General features: G+C 43.0%; 2 protein-coding genes across 2 annotated transcripts; one reads left to right on the forward strand and one right to left on the reverse strand.

The window, feature by feature from the left end:
* Positions 1-526: 526 nt before the first annotated feature.
* Positions 527-15,695, forward strand: LOC120528942 (tripartite motif-containing protein 16-like). The gene is made up of 4 exons (XM_039753016.1): positions 527-576; positions 3,049-3,080; positions 4,176-4,681; positions 15,585-15,695. Exons 1-4 carry the CDS (start codon positions 527-529, stop codon positions 15,693-15,695), a joined length of 699 nt encoding a protein of 232 aa, XP_039608950.1.
* A 3,724-nt stretch (positions 15,696-19,419) lies between these two features.
* LOC120528943 (gastrula zinc finger protein XlCGF26.1-like) lies at positions 19,420-20,761 on the reverse strand. The gene is made up of 2 exons (XM_039753017.1): positions 20,268-20,761; positions 19,420-20,176 (listed from the first exon to the last, which is right to left on the reverse strand). Exons 1-2 carry the CDS (start codon positions 20,759-20,761, stop codon positions 19,420-19,422), a joined length of 1,251 nt encoding a protein of 416 aa, XP_039608951.1.
* Positions 20,762-21,940: the final 1,179 nt, after the last annotated feature.

Genomic DNA, 21,940 nt, shown 5'->3' on the forward strand with positions numbered 1-21,940 from the left:
GGAGCACAGCGCCCTCAAGAATTGGGGAATGTAAAATGTTTGGAAACACCAGGACACTTTCTAGAGATGGCTAGTCTGAGTAACTGGGAAGGAATGGTCTTGGCCAAGGAGGTGACCAAGAACCTAATGGTCACTACAACAGAACTTCAGAAGTCCTCTGCTGAAATGAGAGAAACTGTTTGACAGAACGGCCATCTCAGCAGTGCTCCACAAATCAAGCGTTTATGGTAGAGCGGCCAGGGAGAAGATACTCTCAAATAAAAGACAAATGACAGCCTGAGAGCATCAAGGAAAAGATTCAAAGATCTGATGAGACAAACATTGAACTCTTTATACAGAAGACCGAGCAGGATGTCTGGAGAGGACCAGGTGCTACTCACCACCTGCCTAATGCCATCTCCACAGTGAAGATGGTGGTGACAGCATCAGGCTATGGAGACAGAGTGACAGGTCAGAACTGAGGGAGGAGAAGTGCAGTCAAATATAAAGAGGACCTTAAAGAAAACTTGTGACCTCAGACTGGGCGATGGATCAACAACCTGAAGACTACAGCCAAGACAACACTGGAGTGGCTTTGTGACATGTCTGAGTGTCCTTGACTGACAAGACTGAGACCCCACAGAACAGGAGAGACCTGAAGATGGCAGTTCACAGAAGCTTACCTTGAAATCTGACGGAGTTTGAGAGGATCTGCCAGGAAGAAGGGATCAACTGTCCAAATCCAGGAGTGTAAAGCTTGAAGTGACACTTAATCATGAAGACCACCAAAGGGGCTTCCACAAAGACCAGAATTAAGTGTCTGAATACTTCTAGAAAGGAGAAGTTTCAGTTTTGATTTATAATAAATGTGCAGACCTTTCTGAAGACCTGCGCTCACTTTGTCTTTATGGTTACTGAGTGTAGACTGATGAGCACAAAAGGCACTGTACAAAATTCCCAGCTTTATGCTGAACCTGAAGACACGCCCCACAAGACTACTGCGCATGCACAGCGTTTTGTTCCTGAATTGTAACGCGCTCACAGTCTCTTCCTGCTAGTTTGCGTTTTTCAAGTTACAGTTTGCTGTTACCTTTTGTAACTGTGTGTTGTGCGTTACTGACAAAGTAAGTCTTTTCTTTTTTTGCAGCGTTCACTGTAACTTAACATCTTAGTTAAAGTTGCAACTTATGTTGACGGTCAGTTCAAGTATAGAAAAGCGCTATTATGGTATGTTTGCTGTTTGCGAATGAACATATTGTTAAGTCTGTGCACTGTTGACCTTAGGGGAGAGATGCGCTGTATTTTACTTTATTCCAGGATGTTAAAATGTGTTGATTCTTACAGTATTAAACGTAAAGTTTTTTTTTTTTTTTTTGTAAACGAATGCTGTCTTGTTTGGGGGAATATTTCGAACAAAATTAAATCAATAAATCAATGCGCAAATAAATACAAGTACTGTGAAATGTGAGCATAAATGTGTGTCACGAAATATGTTTTTTGTTGCTTATTTATTTATTTCATTTTGTCCGTAACATTCCTCCAAACCATCATGAAATACGACTTGAAATAAAACTGTCACTTTCATTCGTCAAAGTTGAGAGGGTGGGCTCTAACACCCCCTCTAGTTACTGATTGGTGAATCGATAGCACAAGAATTAATTAGAAAAATGCTTACTACTGCCGATGAAATGGATTCTGCCGAAGATATTACGTATTTCAGAGAGAGAATTGAAGATTTATCGGAAGAAATTGAAATGTTGTTACAATGTTTGCCACTGATCAGAGTTGTAAAGTTCTTTGAAAAAGTAGCTGCGAATCTGCACCTGACTTTATACTCGTAAAACAAGAGTCAGATACTCAGTTCAAAATATTAGTTGGCGCTGCTTTGGGCATTCCATGTCAAAGTACCTAAACTAATAGAGCCGGTGCAGCTTACCGTATATCAAACTGGCTCATTCGCCTTGTGATCGTCTTCTCCGATACACCATATAGATCTGCAATCTGTCGTACTTTTAAACCGCATAACAGAAGGTGTTCTATTGACTCAGTGGAATATCTTCCAGAGCAGAATCCATTTAATCGACAGTAGTCCGGTAAACATTTTTCGATAATTAATTCTTGTGCTATCGATTCACCAATCAGTAACTAGAGGGTGTGTTAGAGCCCACCCTCTCAACTTTGACGAGTGAAAGTGACAGTTTTATTTCAAGTAGTATTTCATGATGGTTTGGAGGAATGTTACGGACAAAATGAAATAAATAAATAAGCAACAAAAAACATATTCCGTGACAGATTTATTTATTGAGGCTCTCATTTCATTCTCATATTTATTTTTTTCACATTTCACTGTAGTTTTATTTATTTATTTATTTATTTATTTATTTATTTATGTCCGACATATTCCTCCATAGTCTTGGACGTTACGCTGTTCGTTTTATTCTTGTTAATAGTGCCACCTACTGGTTTGATTAAACAATACGTAAAGATGAGTGATGTTTAACTTTGCTCTTCCTGAATACTGTGTAACTTTGACATTTAATTAGTTATGTTCATATATGTATTTCATTTGTATTTGTGCACTTATTGTATTCATTTATTTCTGTTTAGATACCACACATACACTTACGTATACAAATCTATCAAAGTACTTGAAGCGAGCTGGTGAAGGGTGTTATCTACTCTCTGGTGTAGCTGCGGTTCTTTCTAAATGAAGAATTAGGCCAGCAAGTGTACAATCAGCACAGTGACGTACAACTGTCTCTCACAGGCACATTAATCCATTTAAAATTAAATCAACAACACAGTAAAGTGTGCAGAAAGTGAGGAGGTCTCAATACTCTCTGACTCCCTGTATATTTATTATTAATATGAATATTCAGATCTACATTTGGCCTCATTTGCCAGCCCTTGTATATTTTATAAATGTTTTATTTGAACTCCTCTGCATTTGTAATTCATGTTTAAGAACTAAACTAAGATCCCACAATGCCATCTTCTCAGTTTCCATTCTTCTTCTCTTTTCTTTTTCTTTTCAGCTCATGAAGCTCCAGTTTTCGCCCTCCAGCCTCCTGAACCTCAGAGCAGAGACGACTTTTTAAAATGTGAGTTTGTGCTTTGACTGAATGGATCATCACAATAAAAATCATTGAAGTTTTAATAGAGCAGGACAGGCTTAGGATATGAAAGTCTGAGTGTCGTGTGACTGAGGGGCTGAGAGTGATGGGGGTCCTGTGACTGGTGCATTATGGGATAGAGAGACTCAGGCAGTGAATCACCAAAGCATTCTGTTGAACCCGAGGTGAAGACTACAAGACCTCCTCCACTGAGCTTCATGTTCCAGTGAGCACAGCTGCTAATATTCTCAAGATGTTTGAGGGTCCACAGGACTGTAGCCCACCTACCTAATGAGACCACCAGAGTAAAGATGACCTCAGATTGAACAGAATGAGAGTTTAAATGGAGGAGAAAATGCAGTGTGGTGTGGTGGTGAAGACTTTGGACTTCAAACCCTGAGGTTGTGGGTTCAAATCCCACTACTGACACCACTGTGTGACCTCAGCAAGTCACTTCACCTGCCTGGGCTCTGATTGGACAAAGAAAAGAAAAGGAAACAATGGAATATCAGATGATGGGAGTCACCTTGAATAAGAATGACAGTCAAAAAATAAAAAGAGATGACAGGAAACACACAAAAGAAAGAAAGAGAGACACAATGACAGATGAGAAAGGCACTATATAATAGATAGATAGATAGATTAAAAATAGTAAATACTGATTGCAGCTTTAATTCAAATAATTTATGTGGTTGAGAAGTGTATCAGTTGATTGATTTTAAATTAAAGAGGTGGACTGTGACAATAAAACATGTCATTTATTAAAGCCAGCGGTCAGTGTGGACAGTCCATCAGAACTCTGACCTCAATGGTGACCTTATGTTGTTTATCATAATTTCTGACAACTGAGATGACTTTCAAATGACTGACTTGCCTGCCTTTCACTTTGTTGTCTGTTGTTGTCTTTTGATGATTTAATTTTAATCTCCACAGATTCTGTCCAATCAGATGAGCTCTTTACTGTTTGAGTCTCGTCAGCGCAGCTCCTGATTGGTTCTTGTTAATTGTCCGTGTTATGCTCCGCCCCCAGTCCCGTTACACACTCCCAGATTTCCTCATTCGTTTTCTTTTCTCTCCTTTCAGACTTCTGTCCCGTCACACTGGACATCAACACGGCAAACACACTCCTCTGTCTGTCTGAAGGGAATAAGAAGGTGACACGTGAGGGGACAGAGACTGAATATCCTGATCATCCTGACAGATTTGATCACTGGCCTCAAGTTCTGTGCAGAGAGGCTCTGACTGGGACTCGCTGTTACTGGGAGGTGGAGTGCAGTGGAGACGTCATGATGGTTGGAGTCGCATATAAAGGACTGAGCAGGAAAGGAGAGGGAGGGGAGTGCGGCCTTGGATACAACGACAAGTCCTGGTGTTTGTGGTGGTCTCATTCCCAGTACTGTGTGTGGCACAATAACCAGCAGACTGTAATCAGCGCCCCCTACAGCCCCACAATAGGTGTGTATCTGGACTGGCCTGCTGGCTCTCTGTCATTTTATAGCGTCTCACACACAATGACCCTCCTGCACAGGTTCAACACCTCCTTCACTGAGCCCCTCTATCCAGGGTTTGGGCTTTATTTAAACTCCAGTGTAACAATCAGCCACCTGACACCATGTGACCACTGACCAGTACCCTCCACCGGTCACTTGATGTCCCCACCAGCTCAGGTGTCTTTGTGTTTGCAGTTTGAGGTCAACATTAATTTTACACTATAGGTGGGGGGCAGCACCTCTGTGAGTGAATTTGTGGATGAGAATGCGGGGCGAGTGCGGCTGTCAGGGTCTCCATTATTATTGGGTCTGAGTAGCCAATCAGGTGTGTGTGTCATAGTGAGGGCGGTGACACCTCAGACCTACAAATACCAGTCTGACCAGCAGGGGTCACTGTTGATTCACAGCCACATGTCCTTCAGGCTGACACCCCAACTGCTGTGTCCTCTGAGTGTCACTGAATGTCACCTGTCAGTCAGTCTATATAGCGCCTTTCAGTAGTGCTGCTCCAGCAGGACCACATGCCTGTCTCAGTATCCAGAGCCTCATTCCAGTGACTATTTAGGAGCACAGAGTGACAGAAGTGACAGGAGTGCTGGCCTCTGAACAGACATTGTCTGCCCCTCTATTAGTTACTCTGGTGGTCTGTCACCTCTGAATGAATTCACTGTGAATGTCTAAAGACGAGGACTCACCGCTCAGTCACACGTCGGCCATACTGATGGAGTTTGGTGTTTTACTGAGTCACTTGGTGTCACATTAGACATTAAACTGCACCTCCTCCTTGTTGTTCCCACCGTCACCCAACCTCAAGGAGACAAGTCAGCTGACTGACTGCACCGTCACTGTCGGTGTTCAAAGTGACAATCAGATGTGACACTTGGGGACACTTTTATCTTTCCACTGACACACACATTCCCAGGATTCGTTTACAATTCCCTCAGGACCCCTTAAGGAGCGGCGTGTCACCTGACATCAGTGTGTGTGATGTGAGTCAGACGAGTGTATCACTTGTGTGTTTGTCAATTTTGTTCCTCCCTCTGATTTTCTCCTCTTTGACTCGTCACACGCTGATGGCCGTCCTGTGATCACAGATTGTATTCCTCGTTGATCAAATCCGTATCTCGATGTGTGACTGACGTCTGATTCTTTAAGCACTCGCTCATCAGACAGGTTGTCACCCGATGAGCACTTCACTGCTGACCTAAGCCCTGCTGCCCTCTTCTCTCTCCTGTCACCTCAGCCATTGCTTCAGTCCCCGCTGTGTGACCTCATAAAGCCACTGGTCTGTCTGGTCACTCAGGTCCTCGTCACAGCTGCACACTGGCAGTCATTCAAACTCTACAGGCTGACAGCCATGTTGTCCTGTCATCTGATGTTTGTGTTGGTTGAGGTCGTCTCCTGCTGACCTTGGGGGCTTTTAGAGCTCAGGATTAATGAAATGGAAATGTCAGTCAGCAGGGTGGGCAGGTGGGCACATTCAGGGCAAAATGTCACTTAAAAGTCGATGAGCACACTGGACACATCGCCAGTCACTGATAATCGACTCCACGTCAGCTCCTGTGGCCCTCATCATGTGCTGTCAACTCAGACGCTGGTCATGTGACTTGCACCTTAGTGACATTCCTGGGACTTTCAGGGCTGTGACATCAGCTGATTCTTCTGGAGCCAAACTGCTCCCTCTTGTGGCCTCTCTGCATATTAAACACACGAGAAGTTAGGATGTGAAGTGTTTGGTGAGATCTAAAAAATATTCAGAATATTGACTTGACCTTTGAAGGACAGTTTGGTTTAATAATAGTTAATGTGTAAAAGAATACTTATTTTAGATTAATCTTTAGTTAATTATGATTAGGTGTTACATTCACAGAGATAAATGGCCTGTTAATGCTTCACAGTTTGGAAAACTTAAATTGCTTATTAATTTAAAAGATAAAAATACAAAAAAATAAATAAATAAAATATGGACGACTGTTATTTTTCAAATCTGTTCATTTGGTAACTTTTCATTTGTAAATTCCTCTGATCATATCTCATATTTTAAATGTTCTAATGATATTAAGACTTCTTGTTTATGATTAATCCTCTTTAATAAAAGGACAAGTGTCTGTGTGTCTGTCTGTGTATCTGTCCAGTCACTTTGTCTCTGTCTTTCCAACAGATGGCGCCTCACAAACATTAGCACAGCTTTTATGACTCCCATGCTAATCAATATCATCGAGTTACAGAGCCGCAGCACCAGACGTCACCTCTGATATCAGCCAGCAGTTTAATGACAACATGTGTGTTAGGGTGAGTGTGATTAGTGGGCACCATACCAGCCTGTAAACCTCCCTGCTGGCACACAACTGCTGGTCCAGACCTGCGGCAGTTTGTTGTGCTTCAGCTGACTATAGAATGGCATATAACAGAGACATAAGCATTGCATTTGTCAATCCAACAGATGGCACATCACAAACATTTGTATTAATGCACTGTACTACTACAAACATTTGTGATACACCATCTGTTGGAATGATAATTGTGATTCATTTTATTACTACAGTAATCCCTCCTCGATCGCGGGCGTTGCGTTCCAGACCCCCCCGCGATAGGTGAAAATCCGTGAAGTAGAAACCATATGTTTGTGTAGTTATTTTTATATATTTTAATCCCTTATAAACTCTCCCACACTGTTAACATTATTAGAGCCCTCTAGACATGAAATAACATCATTTAGTCAAAAGTTTAAACTGTGCTCCATGACAAGACAGAGATCTTCTTTCTCACAATTAAAAGAATGCAAATATATCTCTTTTCAAAAGAGTGCCCGCATCAGGAGCAGAGCATTTCAGATGAGAGAGAGATGGCAAAGAAAAGCAAACAATCAAAAAATCAATACGTGTGCTTTTAAGTATTCTGAAGCACTGCAATAAAGTGGCATTTTTAGAGGAGAGAGAGAGAGACAGAGAGCGAAATTAAAGCAAAAAATCAATACGTGTGCTTTTGTGCTTTTAAATATGCTGAAAGCACCGCGATAAAGCTGCATTTCTTAGAGGAGCGTCCGTATCCACTAGGCAAACAGCCCCTCTGCTCACACCCCCTCCAGAGGCAGATACAAGCAAACAATCAACCACCGCGCGGGAAGCATAGCTTATATCATTGAGGAGTTTTAGTTAATATGTAATACATGCTCTGATTGGGTAGCTTCTAAGACATCCGCCAATAGCGTCCCTTGTATGAAATCAACTGGGAATACAAACTGAGGAAGGGTGTAGCATACATTAAAAGAAACACTGCCCGCAGAAAGCCGTGAACCAGCAAAAAATCTGTGATATATATTTAGATGTGCTTACATTTAAAATCCGCGATAGAGTGAAGCCGCGAAAGTCGAAGCGCGATATAGCGAGGGATTACTGTACATGCATTTCAAAATACATTCCCACAGATGGTGCACTGCCAACATTAACACTGAGATCTACGTTAGTTACTTAGAATTCAACCCATCTTAGACATGCAGCACAGCTAGTTTTGTAATGAAGAGCAAAAAGTTATAAATAAATATATATATAATTTTAAAGAAAATGGATAATCCAGCAAAAAATATAGTGATGCCATATGAATGTTTTATTCTTCCATTCGCTGCAATGAAGCTCATTATTGAGGCAGATGAGCGTTGCTCCCCAGTCTGAGTGTTTGTGTCCTGCTGTGTGTGTTTGTCCCCGTGTGTGTCCATGTGACACATGACAGTCTGTTGTGACGAGGTGAGTGGTCCCTGTGACTCCAGTCTGACCCCACACTTTCAATATCAGCTGCTAATAAACCCTGACATTAAACTTTATTAGGTACTCTTCTTAGACACTTTTAGTTTAATCCCACAATAATATTCAAGTGATGGCTGCTTGCATTCTGTACGCACTGCTGATATTATATGAGGAGTCAAAGCTGCTGTAATTCTGCTAAGATGTGGATTAGCAATAAGAAGAGACGGCTACTTCAGTCACCTCTCGAAGGGCAGCAGCTGATATTCAGACTCGCTTCAATCGACACCAAGTGTGCATCTCTGCAGCCCGGAGCCTCCACCCTGGAGCTCCAAGGAGGTGGCGTTGACTCCACTGGGCGCCAACTGGGAGGAACTTGGAGTTCGAAAACTAAAGTGGCCTGCAATTCTCCACTATGCCCACTAGAGGGGGGTGTACCGTCATATTAGTGAAACTTAGTCGTAATATTGAGATGATAAGTCATAATAATATAATAATAACGACCAAGTGCGAGTGACCTGCTATTAATATTAACAAACGCATTTAATTTGGTTTTGCTTCTGAGACTCGAAGTCAGATTAACTGGAATCAATTAACACATTTTGGGGGTTTTGTTATGTAGTAAGAAGTCAAGTAAAATGACACCTTTTATTGGCTAACTAAAAATATTACAATATGCAAGCTTTCGAGGCAACTCAGGCCTCTTCTTCAGGTAAGATGTAATCAAAAAAAAAAATTAATCGCAGAGATTTTAACGCGTTCTTACAGATTTGCGCCACTCGTCCAGCTCAAGTGCTCCTTCTTACTTTGCCGACTTTCTATTCCCAAGCCATCCCATAATAGTCACAGACACTCCCTCTGTAGATGTCGCTCTCTCCTCGGTGTCTCCATCACTGATGTTCTCCTTGATCGTTTCCCGGCGCTCCTTAAATCTCCCGAGTGTGCGCACATAACCGTGGACTGTCTCAGCCCGTCTTGTGTTAATGGCGGACACTTTGAGATCGCAGCACCGACTGAGCCTCGACTGGAAGCAGACGGCTATTCACGTGACGCTCACTCCGCTAAGTCTCAGTGTGACACGCGCGCTTCACGGAGTGCCCGACTGGTTTAGTCCGGTGCTGCGCTTTGAGATCAGCGGGAACGCGCACTGCAGTGAGGTGGGGGGTGAAGGCGGAGCGCAGGTTTGGTCCGCACGTTGAACGGCACCTTCAGGTTATTACAATTGACCGGGCAGGTTATGAGATCGCAGGTGACTTTGACTTCAGTTTGAAAGACACAAATACAAACACGCGTTATCAACTTCAGAGTGTCACTGCGCCGCCACCATTTACATGATTCAATTTGATTTGGACACAAGAAAAATGAGACAAATATCACAGAATCTACGCAGACCCTCACGAGTTCATGTCGCTGTGCTCACCGCCGCCTCCTGCTGTGCAGGTCTAACAGCTGAGCAATGAAGCGCCCACTTGTGGCGGAGCTCCTCAGTCGGCCTTCTGAACCTGACACCTCTTGAGCGGCTCTCTTGTGTTCGCCCCACCTGCGGGTACCCGGCGCAGGTGCGCTGCTGCCATCTCGTGGCCAGGCTGAGTACTGTAATATCATTTATATAAACGGGAAAAGTAGGAAAGGCCGCATGTCGTCTCGAGTAGTCTGACATGAGTGTCGTTCATAAAATTAGTAAAAGAAAGACGCTACATATCCTACCTTGCTCCCAGTGTTGGCTGGGATTGGCTCCAGCAGACCCCCGTGACCCTGTATTAGGAAATAGCAGGTTGGAGAATAACTGACAGACTGAGGACGCTACATACAATAAGGATTGAGTGGTAAACATGGAAACAGGCAAGGCAGGAACAGAACAATAAATAAGAATGAGACTTAAGTAATAATGACAGCAAGAAATCAAGAAAGAAAGCAAAAAGAAAAAAGAAAGAAAGCCAGAAAGAAAAAGTATTTTGAGTTTTAATATACCTTTTATTAAACAATCAACAATCAATACAAAATCCAAAAATCAACAAAACATCAAAAAAGAACCTCCTGTGTAACCTATGAATGAGTTTTTGCTGTAGTTTCATAATAATTCATTCACAAAACAAAAACACACTCCTCATTAACAATTTTACAAATTGCTGTCATTACACACCACTGTTCTACAAATGTTTGCGAATTGTGGGTCATCCTATAAAACTTAAAATCTAATACAATTCTTATTTTTAATTATGCCTTAAAAACCCACCAAGTCAGACTGCCTGTCACTCTTCATTTTTTCCTCCCTGGTGATATAAATGGCAGGCTTAGCCTGACCCAATAAATAATTTGCTAATCTGCTCACATTCATTTTTGCACTCACATTATCAAAGCCATATATAAAAACCTGATTTGTAAAATAAACACTAAAAACACGGCCAAGTACAGATACTAGAGGTTGAATCATAAAACAGTAAACAGTGACTAACAGTCTCTCTGTTGGCATAAAGGACTCGTCTCTGAGATGTTGGAGTTCATTAAAGACAATAAAGAATTAACTGCCACAATCCCGTGAACAATTCTCCACTGCAGATCTCCAGTTCTCTTATTCAGTGCTGGACTGTACAGACTGTCCCAAATGGGGCCGACACCCTCCACCCCTCCCAGTTTATCCCTCCAGTGTGTATCTGGGTATCTGTATAGTTAGGACTGGTATCCAGTTTGGACACACACTTTATTGAGCTCCTTCCCTTCTGCAGAGTCAAAAGGAAGATATTTAGTTCTTCTCAGTATCCTGCTGTTTTCCTCCATCATGTTCTCATTGGCATTAATTAACAAATTTGGAAACACAGACAAAGGCTTTGGGTAATCTGTAGCAATGAAAAAGTCTTACAATAACTCCTTAGCTGTTGACGGTATATTCAGATAAATCTGCCTCAAAAATCTTTCTGCTGTGCGCACAGAGCTCAGACCTAAAGCTGCAGCCACCGTCTCTGCGCTCAGCCAACTGAGTAGCTGTGGTTGAATCAAATGTTTAATTTGTAGAATACCAGCCCTGATCAGGCGTTGTTTCAGAGATGTCGACTCTACTGCCATCGTAGAGACAACTGGCAACTATAAAGTCCAATATAAATTTAAAGATCTTTCCTCAACATGACAATCCAACTGTTGCCAGATTCTCAATACACTTCGGTAAAACTCTGAAACATTACCAATGGGGAAGGAGTCACAGTCCATTAAGAAAAGCACTCGGTCCAATTACAGGTTGCCAACTTGGTGCAGGAGAGCACACGCTAGTGGCTTCCAGGACACACCATATGACCATAAAGCAGTTTTTGCAGAGTTTGTAGTCTGAACACATTTTTTCTGCTCCAGATGTCCACGAGTCCTTGTCCTCCTGCACTCCTGGGTAGGTGTAAAATACTTTGGCACAGCCAATGCTTCCCATTCAAAAAAAAACTAACCAACTCCCTTTGCACTTCAGTAATCAGGTCAGGTGGGGGTTCCAGGCATGCCAACCTGTGCCACAGAGCAGATGTAACAAGGTTGTTTGTGATTAGCGTCCATCCTTTATATGACAGTTGGGGAAGTCGCCATCTCCAGCATTGTAAACGGTTTCTGACATTTTCTGCAATGACTTCCCAATTCTTAATGTCACTGTTTATGCCTCCCAGATGTAATCCCAGGTATTTAATTCCATTTCAGTCCAGATGGCAATGAAGGAAAAGGACCCATCCAGTTACCAAATAGTGCCGCAGAGCTCTTGGTCCAATTTACTTTAGCTGATGATTCTGTTTGGAGGTCAACAGCTCTGCCCACTCACCACTCTCGCGAGGGAAAGAAAGAAAGAAAGAAAGAAAGAAAGAAAGAAAGAAAGAAAGAAAGAAAGAATCCCGCTCAATCAAATAGCGGGTCTTGAGGATCTTCTCCTGGCAGCCCGGACAGCAAGACTGAAGTTCAGTAACTCTGTAGCTCTGAGTCATATCATGAGATGTTATCAGCTTTATTCAGGTTTAAAACATCATTTTGAATTTCCCAGTCTGATTGTAAACTTACTGACTTGTTAATGTCAGACGTAAAGAAGTACTTTATGCAGAGAGTTATATGAAGTGCAATTTAAATACAAGAACAGAGCTCATGCACTTTAATAAAAGTGCCTGTCTGTGTGTCTGTCCAGCTGCTATGTCTCTGTCATTCCAACAGATGGCACAAATGGAGCATCACAAATATTTGTAGTAGTAAAATGACGCACTATCTGTTGGAATGAAAAATGTAATTTATTGTATTGCTACAAATGTCTGTAGTGACAAAAGACATTATATAATAAATAGAAAATATGAACTGAGCTAATCTGACAAACAGTGCAGCAGAAGAACAGGAGATTGTGGACGTAACCTGTGGCTGATTTTTAACCCACCAATGAGAAGCGATTGTCACAATGTGAAGGTCTGTAATAATCAGGGTGGAGGTGAGGACTGTTGGAATGCAGCAGCGCTGTGCTGTGCCACCATGCTGCCTCACAATATAAGTGTCATATCTCAAAATACAGTGGCATGACAAAGTCTTCAGAGTCTTTCTAAAGACTTTGTTGTAGATTTAATTTTTCTTGGATGAATTTCCCATTTTTGCCCATTGAATCAACATTTAATAACTCATCATGATAAAGTGAAGACGTGTTAACAGAAAGGTTAACAAATTTATTAAAAATCACAAACTAAATTCTCTCCCTCCAAGTCGTATTTAGACTCCTTCTTGTATCACTCTGAACTGCACTCTGGTCCATCCTATCACCATGAGACATGTCCAGAACTTGAGTGGAGTCCACCACTGAATTGAGAGGCAGTCATTTAGAAAGTCAGTTGTGTTTCTGTGTCTAGAAGGTCCTACAAATCACACTGCATGAGGTCCAAAGATCACATTCTGGTAAGACGGAGACCAGGGCGATGGGATCAAACCATTTCTGACACTTATGAGTGTCCTCAGGAGCACAGTGGCTTCAGAAATGGAGACATAGAAGTCATCTAGAGCCACCAGGACTCTTCCTAGAGTTGGCTGACCAGCCAAACTGAGTTACTGGACAAGAAGGGTCTTGGGTCAGGGAGGTGACTGAGAAGAGAGCTTCATAAGTCCTCCTCTGAGATAGGAGACTCTGTCAGAAGGATGACTATCTCAGCAGGACTGTGGTGTTATGGGTCCACAGCTCGCTTAGTAAAAATAAATAATAAATAAATAATCACCGCGCTCGCGTCTTCATGAGGGGGCATAGTAGCAAGGGGGCGATCTGCGGTGTGGGCGTTTCTCACCTAGTGCACAGGTGAGGAACTGCCCACATCCTTGATTGCTCCCGTGGCTAATATGCTGCAGCTGCTATGGCCCCTTGCTATATAAAACGAAGCGCGAGTCGGATAGAGAGGAACGAGAGAAAAGAAAAGAGAAGGAGACGGAGGTTGCTAAAGAAAGCAGGAAGTAAGAGAGAGAGAGCGCCGGTATGGAAGAACGAGCGAGGGAGAAAGCAGGCAGCTGGGAGGCGAGCCCACGAGGGGAGAGTTTGGCCGACACTCAGTGGGGCTGAGAAAGCGGTTGCTCCAGCTGAGCGACTAAGTAGCTGGAGTGACCAGTGTAGGAATCAACTTGACCGTAGAAGGAGCAGGAGTCGAGACGGCTTTGGGCTGGTGTAGTCCCAGTGTGAGCGCCTTGGCCGCTGGGAAATAACCCAAGTCTTGGTCCGGTTGGGAGCCTGACGAATCCAAGGGTCGAAGGGCTACCGGACCTGATTGAAGGGTAGCTGATCCTGCAGGTAGGCGGCTCTCCTGTAGAGCAGACCAGATGAGTGTAGCAGTTGAGCCGCCATGGAAGCAGAAGACACCGGGCTTTTGGTTTTAACATATTACTTCCTGTACTATTTTACCTCGTTGTTTTTAGAGGATTTTTTCTATTTATTGGTTTTAACCTCCATGTTTTTATGGATTATTTATTTAATGACTGAATTTTGGGAAGCACTACACTTTATTTATTGAACACTTTGTTTTGTTTGACTGTTTTAATAAAAGCACTCTTGCACTTTTTTTTTACCATCCCCTTGCTCGATTGTTATTGCCTCCACTGACTAGCTCATCGGTGACATTACCGACGGTGTTGGGTTGAAGGGCTCCCGAATAGCGAATGGGAGCATGGAGCCGAACCCGCATTGTCACAAGGACTCCATCAGTCAGGTGTTCATGGTTGAGTGTTTAATTGGAAGGCACCCTGAGAACATGAAGAGACTCTCTGGTGTGATGAGACTCACTGACCAAGAGCAGGCACTGCTCATCACCTGCCTGACACCATCATTAACATGAAGGGTGGAGGTGGCAGCATCATGCTAGGGGGACAGGGAGATGGGACAGAATGAAGAAAAGGAGGATTGCAGCCAAATACAGAGAGGTCCTTGATGAAGACCTGCTGCAGAGTGGGCTGACAGTTCAATGACTTGAAGCAAACAGCCAAGACAATGACGGAGTGGCTTCAGGACAAAAGTGTCCTTGAGTGGCCTGGGCTTAAACACCAAAGATGTAAGTTTTCCGATGCTTTCCATCCAATCATAAGGAGTTTGAGATGAAGAACAAATTCATCTGCTCACATCCAGATATGCAAAATCCATGTCAATGGACTGAGTGGTGGCTCCCAACTTCTTCCATTTCACAATTCTTGAAGCCCCTGTTCTGCTGGGAACACTCCAAGCTTTACAGCTGGTTTGATCCCTTTGCCCTGATCGGCGCCCCACCACCATTTCATCCTGGGGGTCTACAGAGAGTTCCTTGGACTTCACGGCTGGGTTTTTGTCCTTCCATGCAGTGTGAATTATGAGACTTTCTATACACACATACCCATATGCCTTTCTAAATGATGTCCAGTGAATTCAGCTTTCCACAGGTGGACTTCAATCGAGTTCTGGAAACATCTCAAGGAGAATCTAAGCAAACAGGAGGGACCTGAGCACAACAAGAGTACCACAATAAAGGGTCCGAATAATTCTAGGAATGTGTTTTGATTTTTTTTAATAAATGTTCAAACCTTTCTGAGGACACGTTTCCACTTTGGCATTATGAGTTGTTGAGTGTTGATTGAAATGAAATGAATAAAGTGAAGGGGTCTCACTGCCTTCTAAATCCACCAGTCCTCAGTCAGACAAGGCCTGCACCACACCATCCAACAGCACCCATGCCGACAGCCCCCTCATCAACAGACCCCCACACAAAACCCTGTCCCCGAAGTTGACACCTCCACCTCCATCACCTGCTTTACCCTCCTCACAGCAGTCGTCCATTATGGCCTCCTTCCTGGTTATGCACACTTCAACCTCTGTCACCAGCCAGACCTGCATTCTCTCATTCATCGACATCCACAACGTTCACCTCCATCAGTAGATGGTTCTTCATCACCTCCTTCACAGATATTTGGGCCCCTTCCATTATTATCATCATCATCATCAGCTGGCTCTTTTCTACTCCTGCATTCCTCACTCACAGCCTTAATGCCAGTCATAGCTAATGGACGATGTCAGAAATGTAAAGTGGGTACGACATGGTGTGGAAATTAACAAATGAGTTACTAGTGAGATAAGTGAAGGATTTAAAAAGTCAGGATTCAGCCTCACATATTTCAACTTCTTAGTCTTGACCCTTCTGCTCTTCATTTCCCAGTCTTGTTTTTCTTTACCTTTTGTTATGCAAATCTATCAAACTCACAACACTCTCCGGTAAACTTCTTCTGCTAACTCCATCAGCCTGAACACACTTCAGACTCCTTCGGGGAACCCGTTGATCACTGGAACACAAAAGATCGATTTGCAAACAACAACGAAAAAAAAAACATCAGACTGTAAGCCAAGGAAGTAAAACGGCTAAAGGGTATTGTATTGATAAGTAACGATAACAAACCGCTATTACGGTACACAAAACAAACACGGACACTTCAATGTATACATCCTGCCGCAATGCCACATCCGATAAACAAGAACGGCAGTAAATCGACGCTATTTACAGAATCGCTCCAGTCCAGTAGAAGAAAATCGATTATAAAAAAGTCTTTGTATAGTGAGGGGCAGAAAAAAGAGGCAAGGGTGGAAAACGATTCCAGAGGAGATCACAAAAGATTTACATAAATGAAGATTTGTCCCAAAAAAATGGCATCAATATTAGAGATCAGACTGGTGTTGGTTGTGAAGGGTGAAGCAAATCACGATGTGGGCAAAGACGGTTAGTCATTTTTGCGGTTTGATCCTCTGATGTCACCTTTAACGTCATTGGCTGGTATCTTGTTTAGATTTACCCATCTCAGGTACCCACCTAGTACTTGTGTGTTTAGTTCTGACAGAAATGAAGTTTGACAAACAAGAGGAGACACTCAGGACATCGAGCTCATTCGGTTGGCTACACGTCACACTACACAACTTTTCAGCCATCGCCTTTATTTACAACTCGTGGATAGTTGAGGCAAACACACCGCTGGCTTCCAGCCTGTGTAGTGCAACATCCCCATGAGACTCACCAGGACATAAATTCATAGGTGTGGTCTTCTCTTTGAGACCTGAAATGGAACAAATTGAATCACAAATTAGGATAAAGAAATCATCCCATAAAATAAATGTAAATTTAGAAATAACTCGGAGCAGAGTTGGACAGGTGTACCACCGAGACACGTACACATTAGTAAGGAAAGGCTGGCAAGACCAACAGTGTGGAGGAGTCGCAATTGATGTCAAAGAGAAGTTCAACTCCGTCAGGTGAAGAGCAGCGTCTCAGTGTCGATTTGACTTGACCGCGTCAGGGATTGGGGTCTTATAAGGTTAAGGATTTGGATTTGGGGCCAGGCAGAAAGGTTCTTCTTCTACCAGTGAATGAAGAATTTAGTGGAAGTGATTCAACCGACAGGAAGACCACATGGAGAAGTGATAGGACTGTTCATGGGTACCGATGTTAAAGGGGAAGTTGACTTTATGTTTTGATTTGCCAAAGGGAATCTGAAGCGGTGCTGAGAAGTTTTGAGCGAGTCGTGTAACCCTTCACTCCCTTCAAATCCTAATCACATGGTTGGAAATGAGACAAAGCTACTGCAGTCAGTGAGTGTCACACGCTGTCCAGCTTGGAGTCTGCATACCGTGACACCAGCTCGTTCCTGTATGATAACTGGCTGACAACAAGACGGAGATACTGTGGAAACCAGAAAATGAGCAGATGTATCACAAGCGTGTCATGTGACTCACGATCTTCTGACAATGCTACTTGTGAGATGTGACATTCTCAAAGCAACAAAGTCCTGCCACTGAAGTCTAGAATTGAAACAAAGTCTCATAGTGTGACACTGGCTTACAGCAGCATTTTGAAGTGGCTGTCAAAATGCAGAAAGCTCTCAATACATTGGAAATTAGAAGGTGTGCAGAAAAGTCACAAGAGAGTCATATCATCAGTAAGACCCTGACATTCCGAGATGTGTAATCTGAGATCTTCAAGACAACGAGGTCCACCAACTGTATTTGGTAAGTATGACATGCCATTTAAATTAAGATCAAATAGTTGACGCTGGCCTAATGGTCATTTATGGTGAGTCCTAGCTGTGAGATCAGACACCTTCAGGGCAACGAGATCCACCAACTTTAGTTGTTAAGTGTGATATGACATCCAACTCAAAGTCATACAGTGTGACGCTGGCCTAACGGTCATTTATGGTTACTCCTAGATGCCTTTAAGGAAATGAGACCCAGTAGGTGTAGTGGTTAAGTGAGACATGCTCTTTGACTTGAAGTTGGCAGTTTAATGCCAGAATCAGATAGCAAAGTAATTGGTGTCAAAATACAATGAGTCTGAGATGCTTACTAAATTAGAAACTGGGCAAAAAAGTCACGAGGGAGTCAGAGAATTCATTAGTCGTTAGACACCCACCAATTAAAGTCATCAAAATAGGGTAGAATGATATTTGAATTAACACAGGACATTAAGCAGCTGTCAAAATACAGTGAACTTGTGATAATTCAGAAATTTAAAGCTGCTCAGAAGTTACGATGGAATCGTGGAAACTGTAATCCTCTGTGAATCTTAGTCGTGTAATCTGACCTCCGAACATAGCAAGTCCAGTTTTCGTTAGACATGTTCCCCAACCTGAAGTCTTATAGCGTGATGTTGGCCAAAGGCAGCATATTAATTGATCTGTCAACATGAAGTAAGCTGGCAATCCTTAGAAAAATGTTGTGAAGGAGTCATGTCATCCATTATACCGCACCATTTCTATTCATGTGCCCGGCATGCAAAGGTTTTAAAATTTAAAATGCACTCCAAAATGAATTTGTGTAGTGTGACCCCAGCCTAACGGTTTTTCCTTGTGATTCCAAGTCCTATAGTTCAAAGCAATGAGGTCCTGTATATCCAGTTGTGTAGTGCGACGTGTTCTCCGACTCAGAAGTGTGTAGTGTGACACCGGTCTAATGGTTATCATGGAAAATTTCAAGTTATAAAATTCAACAGAAAAATCATCAGATCCAGCAAGTCCAGTTGTTAAGTGTGATGTTCTCTCCTACTTGAAGTTGTATAGTGTGACGCTATCTAATATCTTCCCCTGAAAACATTTTAAAAGTTCTCACTGTTTCCGCTTGAACTCCATGAACTCTGTTTTGCCTCCGCCTTTCCAAAAATAATACCAGACACCGCCGTCATTGTTTAGAGTCTTCACATTTCTGAGACAGCACACTTGCAATGACTCTGAACGCTCACGTTAAGAGTTCAAAACCTCCATCCCCGTACCCTCCTTGAAGCCACAGTCTTGATTTTCCATGCACAGGAAATGGTGAAGCACAGTATTAAGACAAGCGGAACGGTTAAAGCAGGAAGTTAGCTCCAAATATATTACAAACTTCCTCTTCATTTTTGTAGTCGGAGCGTTCACAGGGTTCACCCGTGAACATGGAGTGATCTGTGACATCTCTGTAGTCACAAATGTCCTGATCTTAAGGGATTACTGAGGGAGGTCTCCACCCAAGAAATCCCTTTAAAGAAAAACAGAGAAGATGCCTCAGTTCATGCGGGTGGGCACTTGAGCAGCTTGCAGATATGTCTGTTTAACACCCAAAGAGTCAGGTCAATAACACAGACTGAGCGGTCACTCTCCTGCAAGCTGTTTAAGCTTCTCTGCCTCGTTTGAGGCCAGGTCCTTGACATGGATTCTCCTGTGCTTCAGCAGAGTGTTTGACACGCGGAATCTCTTCCCACATTCGGTACAAGAGTACGGCTTCTTGCCGGTATGAATCCTCTGGTGGACTTGCAGGGTACTTTTATATGTGAATCCTTGCCCACAGTCCATGCAGAAGAACCACTTCTCTCCTGTATGGATGACATGATGTCGCCGAAGATTACACTTGTGTGTAAATTTCTTCCCGCAGTGAACACAGGAGTATGGCTTCTCCCCGGTGTGAATTTTCATGTGGTGTTGAAGGTACTGGCTGTAGATGAAGGTCTTCCCACAATCTTGGCAACAAAATGGCCGCTCCCCACTGTGAATCCTCTGATGCTGCTGAAGTTTCCCCTTCAGTCTGAACCTTTTCCCACACTGCTTATAGAAATACGGATACTCCACGGTGTGAATCACCAAATGCTCCTGCAGTCCGCCGACCACTCGGAAGCATTTCCCACACACGGGGCAACTGTGTGGCTTCTCTCCGGTGTGGATTGTCTGATGCTGCAGGAGGTCGTTTTTACGTATGAACCTCTTTCCACAGTCACTACAAGAATGGGGTTTGTCGCCGTTGTGAATCTGTTTGTAGCCTTTGAGGCTGTAATTGTAGGCAAAGGTCTTCCCACACTCCTTGCAGCTGAATATCTTGTCTTTGCTGTGAAGCCACTGATTGAGCTGAAGGGTTCTGTTGTTGGTAAATCTATTTCCACATTCGACGCAGCCGTAGGGTCTCTCGCCAGTGTGCGACAGATGAGGTTGCTGAAGGACGATTTTACGAATGAAGCTCTTCCCACTTCCCGGTGAGAATTCGCTCTTGGAATTTGAGGCTGTTCTTGTAGGCAAACGTCTGGTGGTGCTGAAGGGCTCTTTTGTCTGTAAAACTCTTCCCACTCTCACTGCAGCTAAATGGTTTGTCTTCGCTGTGCGTCTTCAGGTGCTCAAGGAAGTGGCACTTATGAATAAAATGCTTCCCGCATTCCGTGCAGCAGTGCGGCTTCTCTCCAGTATGAGTCTTCTGGTGCGTCTGGAGATGCGCTTTACACACAAATGACTTTCCACAATCACTGCAGTGGTACGGCTTCTCTCGGTGTGACTTCTCTCGTGTATGCTGAGGTAACGCTTTGAAAGAACTTCTTTTCGCAGTCCGCACACTAAAAAAAGTTTTTGTTGTTATCGTTAAACTCGTTATTAGCTGTGGTATCCTGATTGCTGCCATTTTGGAGGTTGTCGTGCTGGTATGGAGTTCCTGATCTAGAATCGAAATAGGCATTGTCACTTTCTGGAAAGTCGGTGGGAATCACCATGACGTTAAGGTCATCCAGACTTTCTGCAACTTCTCCTCCCTTTCGCCTCACTATAATAAAAAATAAACAAAAATTATGGTAGCTAGGTAATTTAGTGCCTGCCCATATAAGGCTGTCCGTCAGCGGCAATCCAATAGAAACACTGCCGCTAAATATTCACGGGTGAAGGACTGTGCTTTTTCAGAAGAAGATGAGATGGTCAGTGGGGTGTTTGGCACAAACTCAGTGAAACTGCGAGAGAAACTTTTAAGTGAACGGTAAAAAAGTAAGAGCGAGGGGAGGGTGACTTATTGACGCACGCAGGCAAAACCACAATAGCACGCGGTTAATGGCCCGGTGATATGAAGAGCTGGTAACACAATAGACTACAGATCCCATAATGCAGCGCTTCAGCTGCCTTGCCGAACACTTACCGCGTTAATCAAGTCTAGCTTATGATGCTGCAAGTTATTGCGAAGCTAGCTCACACGATGCCGAAGAGAAAAGTTGATTCTGAAAAAGAGCCTTTAAAAACCGATGGGAGGCTGAGTATATGTTTACTGAACCCGTGTGTCTCATTTGTGGAGCTAATGTGGCTGTAATTACAGAATTTAATCTAAGACGGCACTATGAGACAAAACATCTGACACTTCAGCAGACGTTTTTACTCGTGCAAAATCACAAAGTGATTTCAAGTGAAGCTGCTTTTATGGGAGACACAAATGCACCAGTGCAACTTGCCCTGTTGCCAAGTAATGTTCAACCAAATCGGCACAACGATGTTCCGAAATACGCACTTTGCTGATAAACTGAGCGCACTGAGTTCACACGGCGCTTTGGTGACTTTGAAGAACAAAAAAAGAATTTTGTCAACTAAATAAAAATTCCTTCTATTTAAAATTTAAATAGAAATTGAACAGATACGATAGTTCATAATATCCACGCAGACTTGCACGTAAGAGCGGGAGTCATCCGTTTTAACAAACAGCGTATTGTACTGATACGAAATAGCCTGCCCATTTAATTATTTAGGAATGGATAAATAAATTAAGATTTTGTACAAATAATGTTTTTCATTTTTCTTCCTTGATGAATTCTGCCACCCCCAGCACAGTTGCTCCCACCCCAAAGATTGTGTATATATATATATATATATGTATATATGT

The sequence above is a fragment of the Polypterus senegalus genome, chromosome 4, assembly GCF_016835505.1.
Source record: "Polypterus senegalus isolate Bchr_013 chromosome 4, ASM1683550v1, whole genome shotgun sequence".
Taxonomy (NCBI): Eukaryota; Metazoa; Chordata; class Cladistia; order Polypteriformes; family Polypteridae; genus Polypterus; species Polypterus senegalus.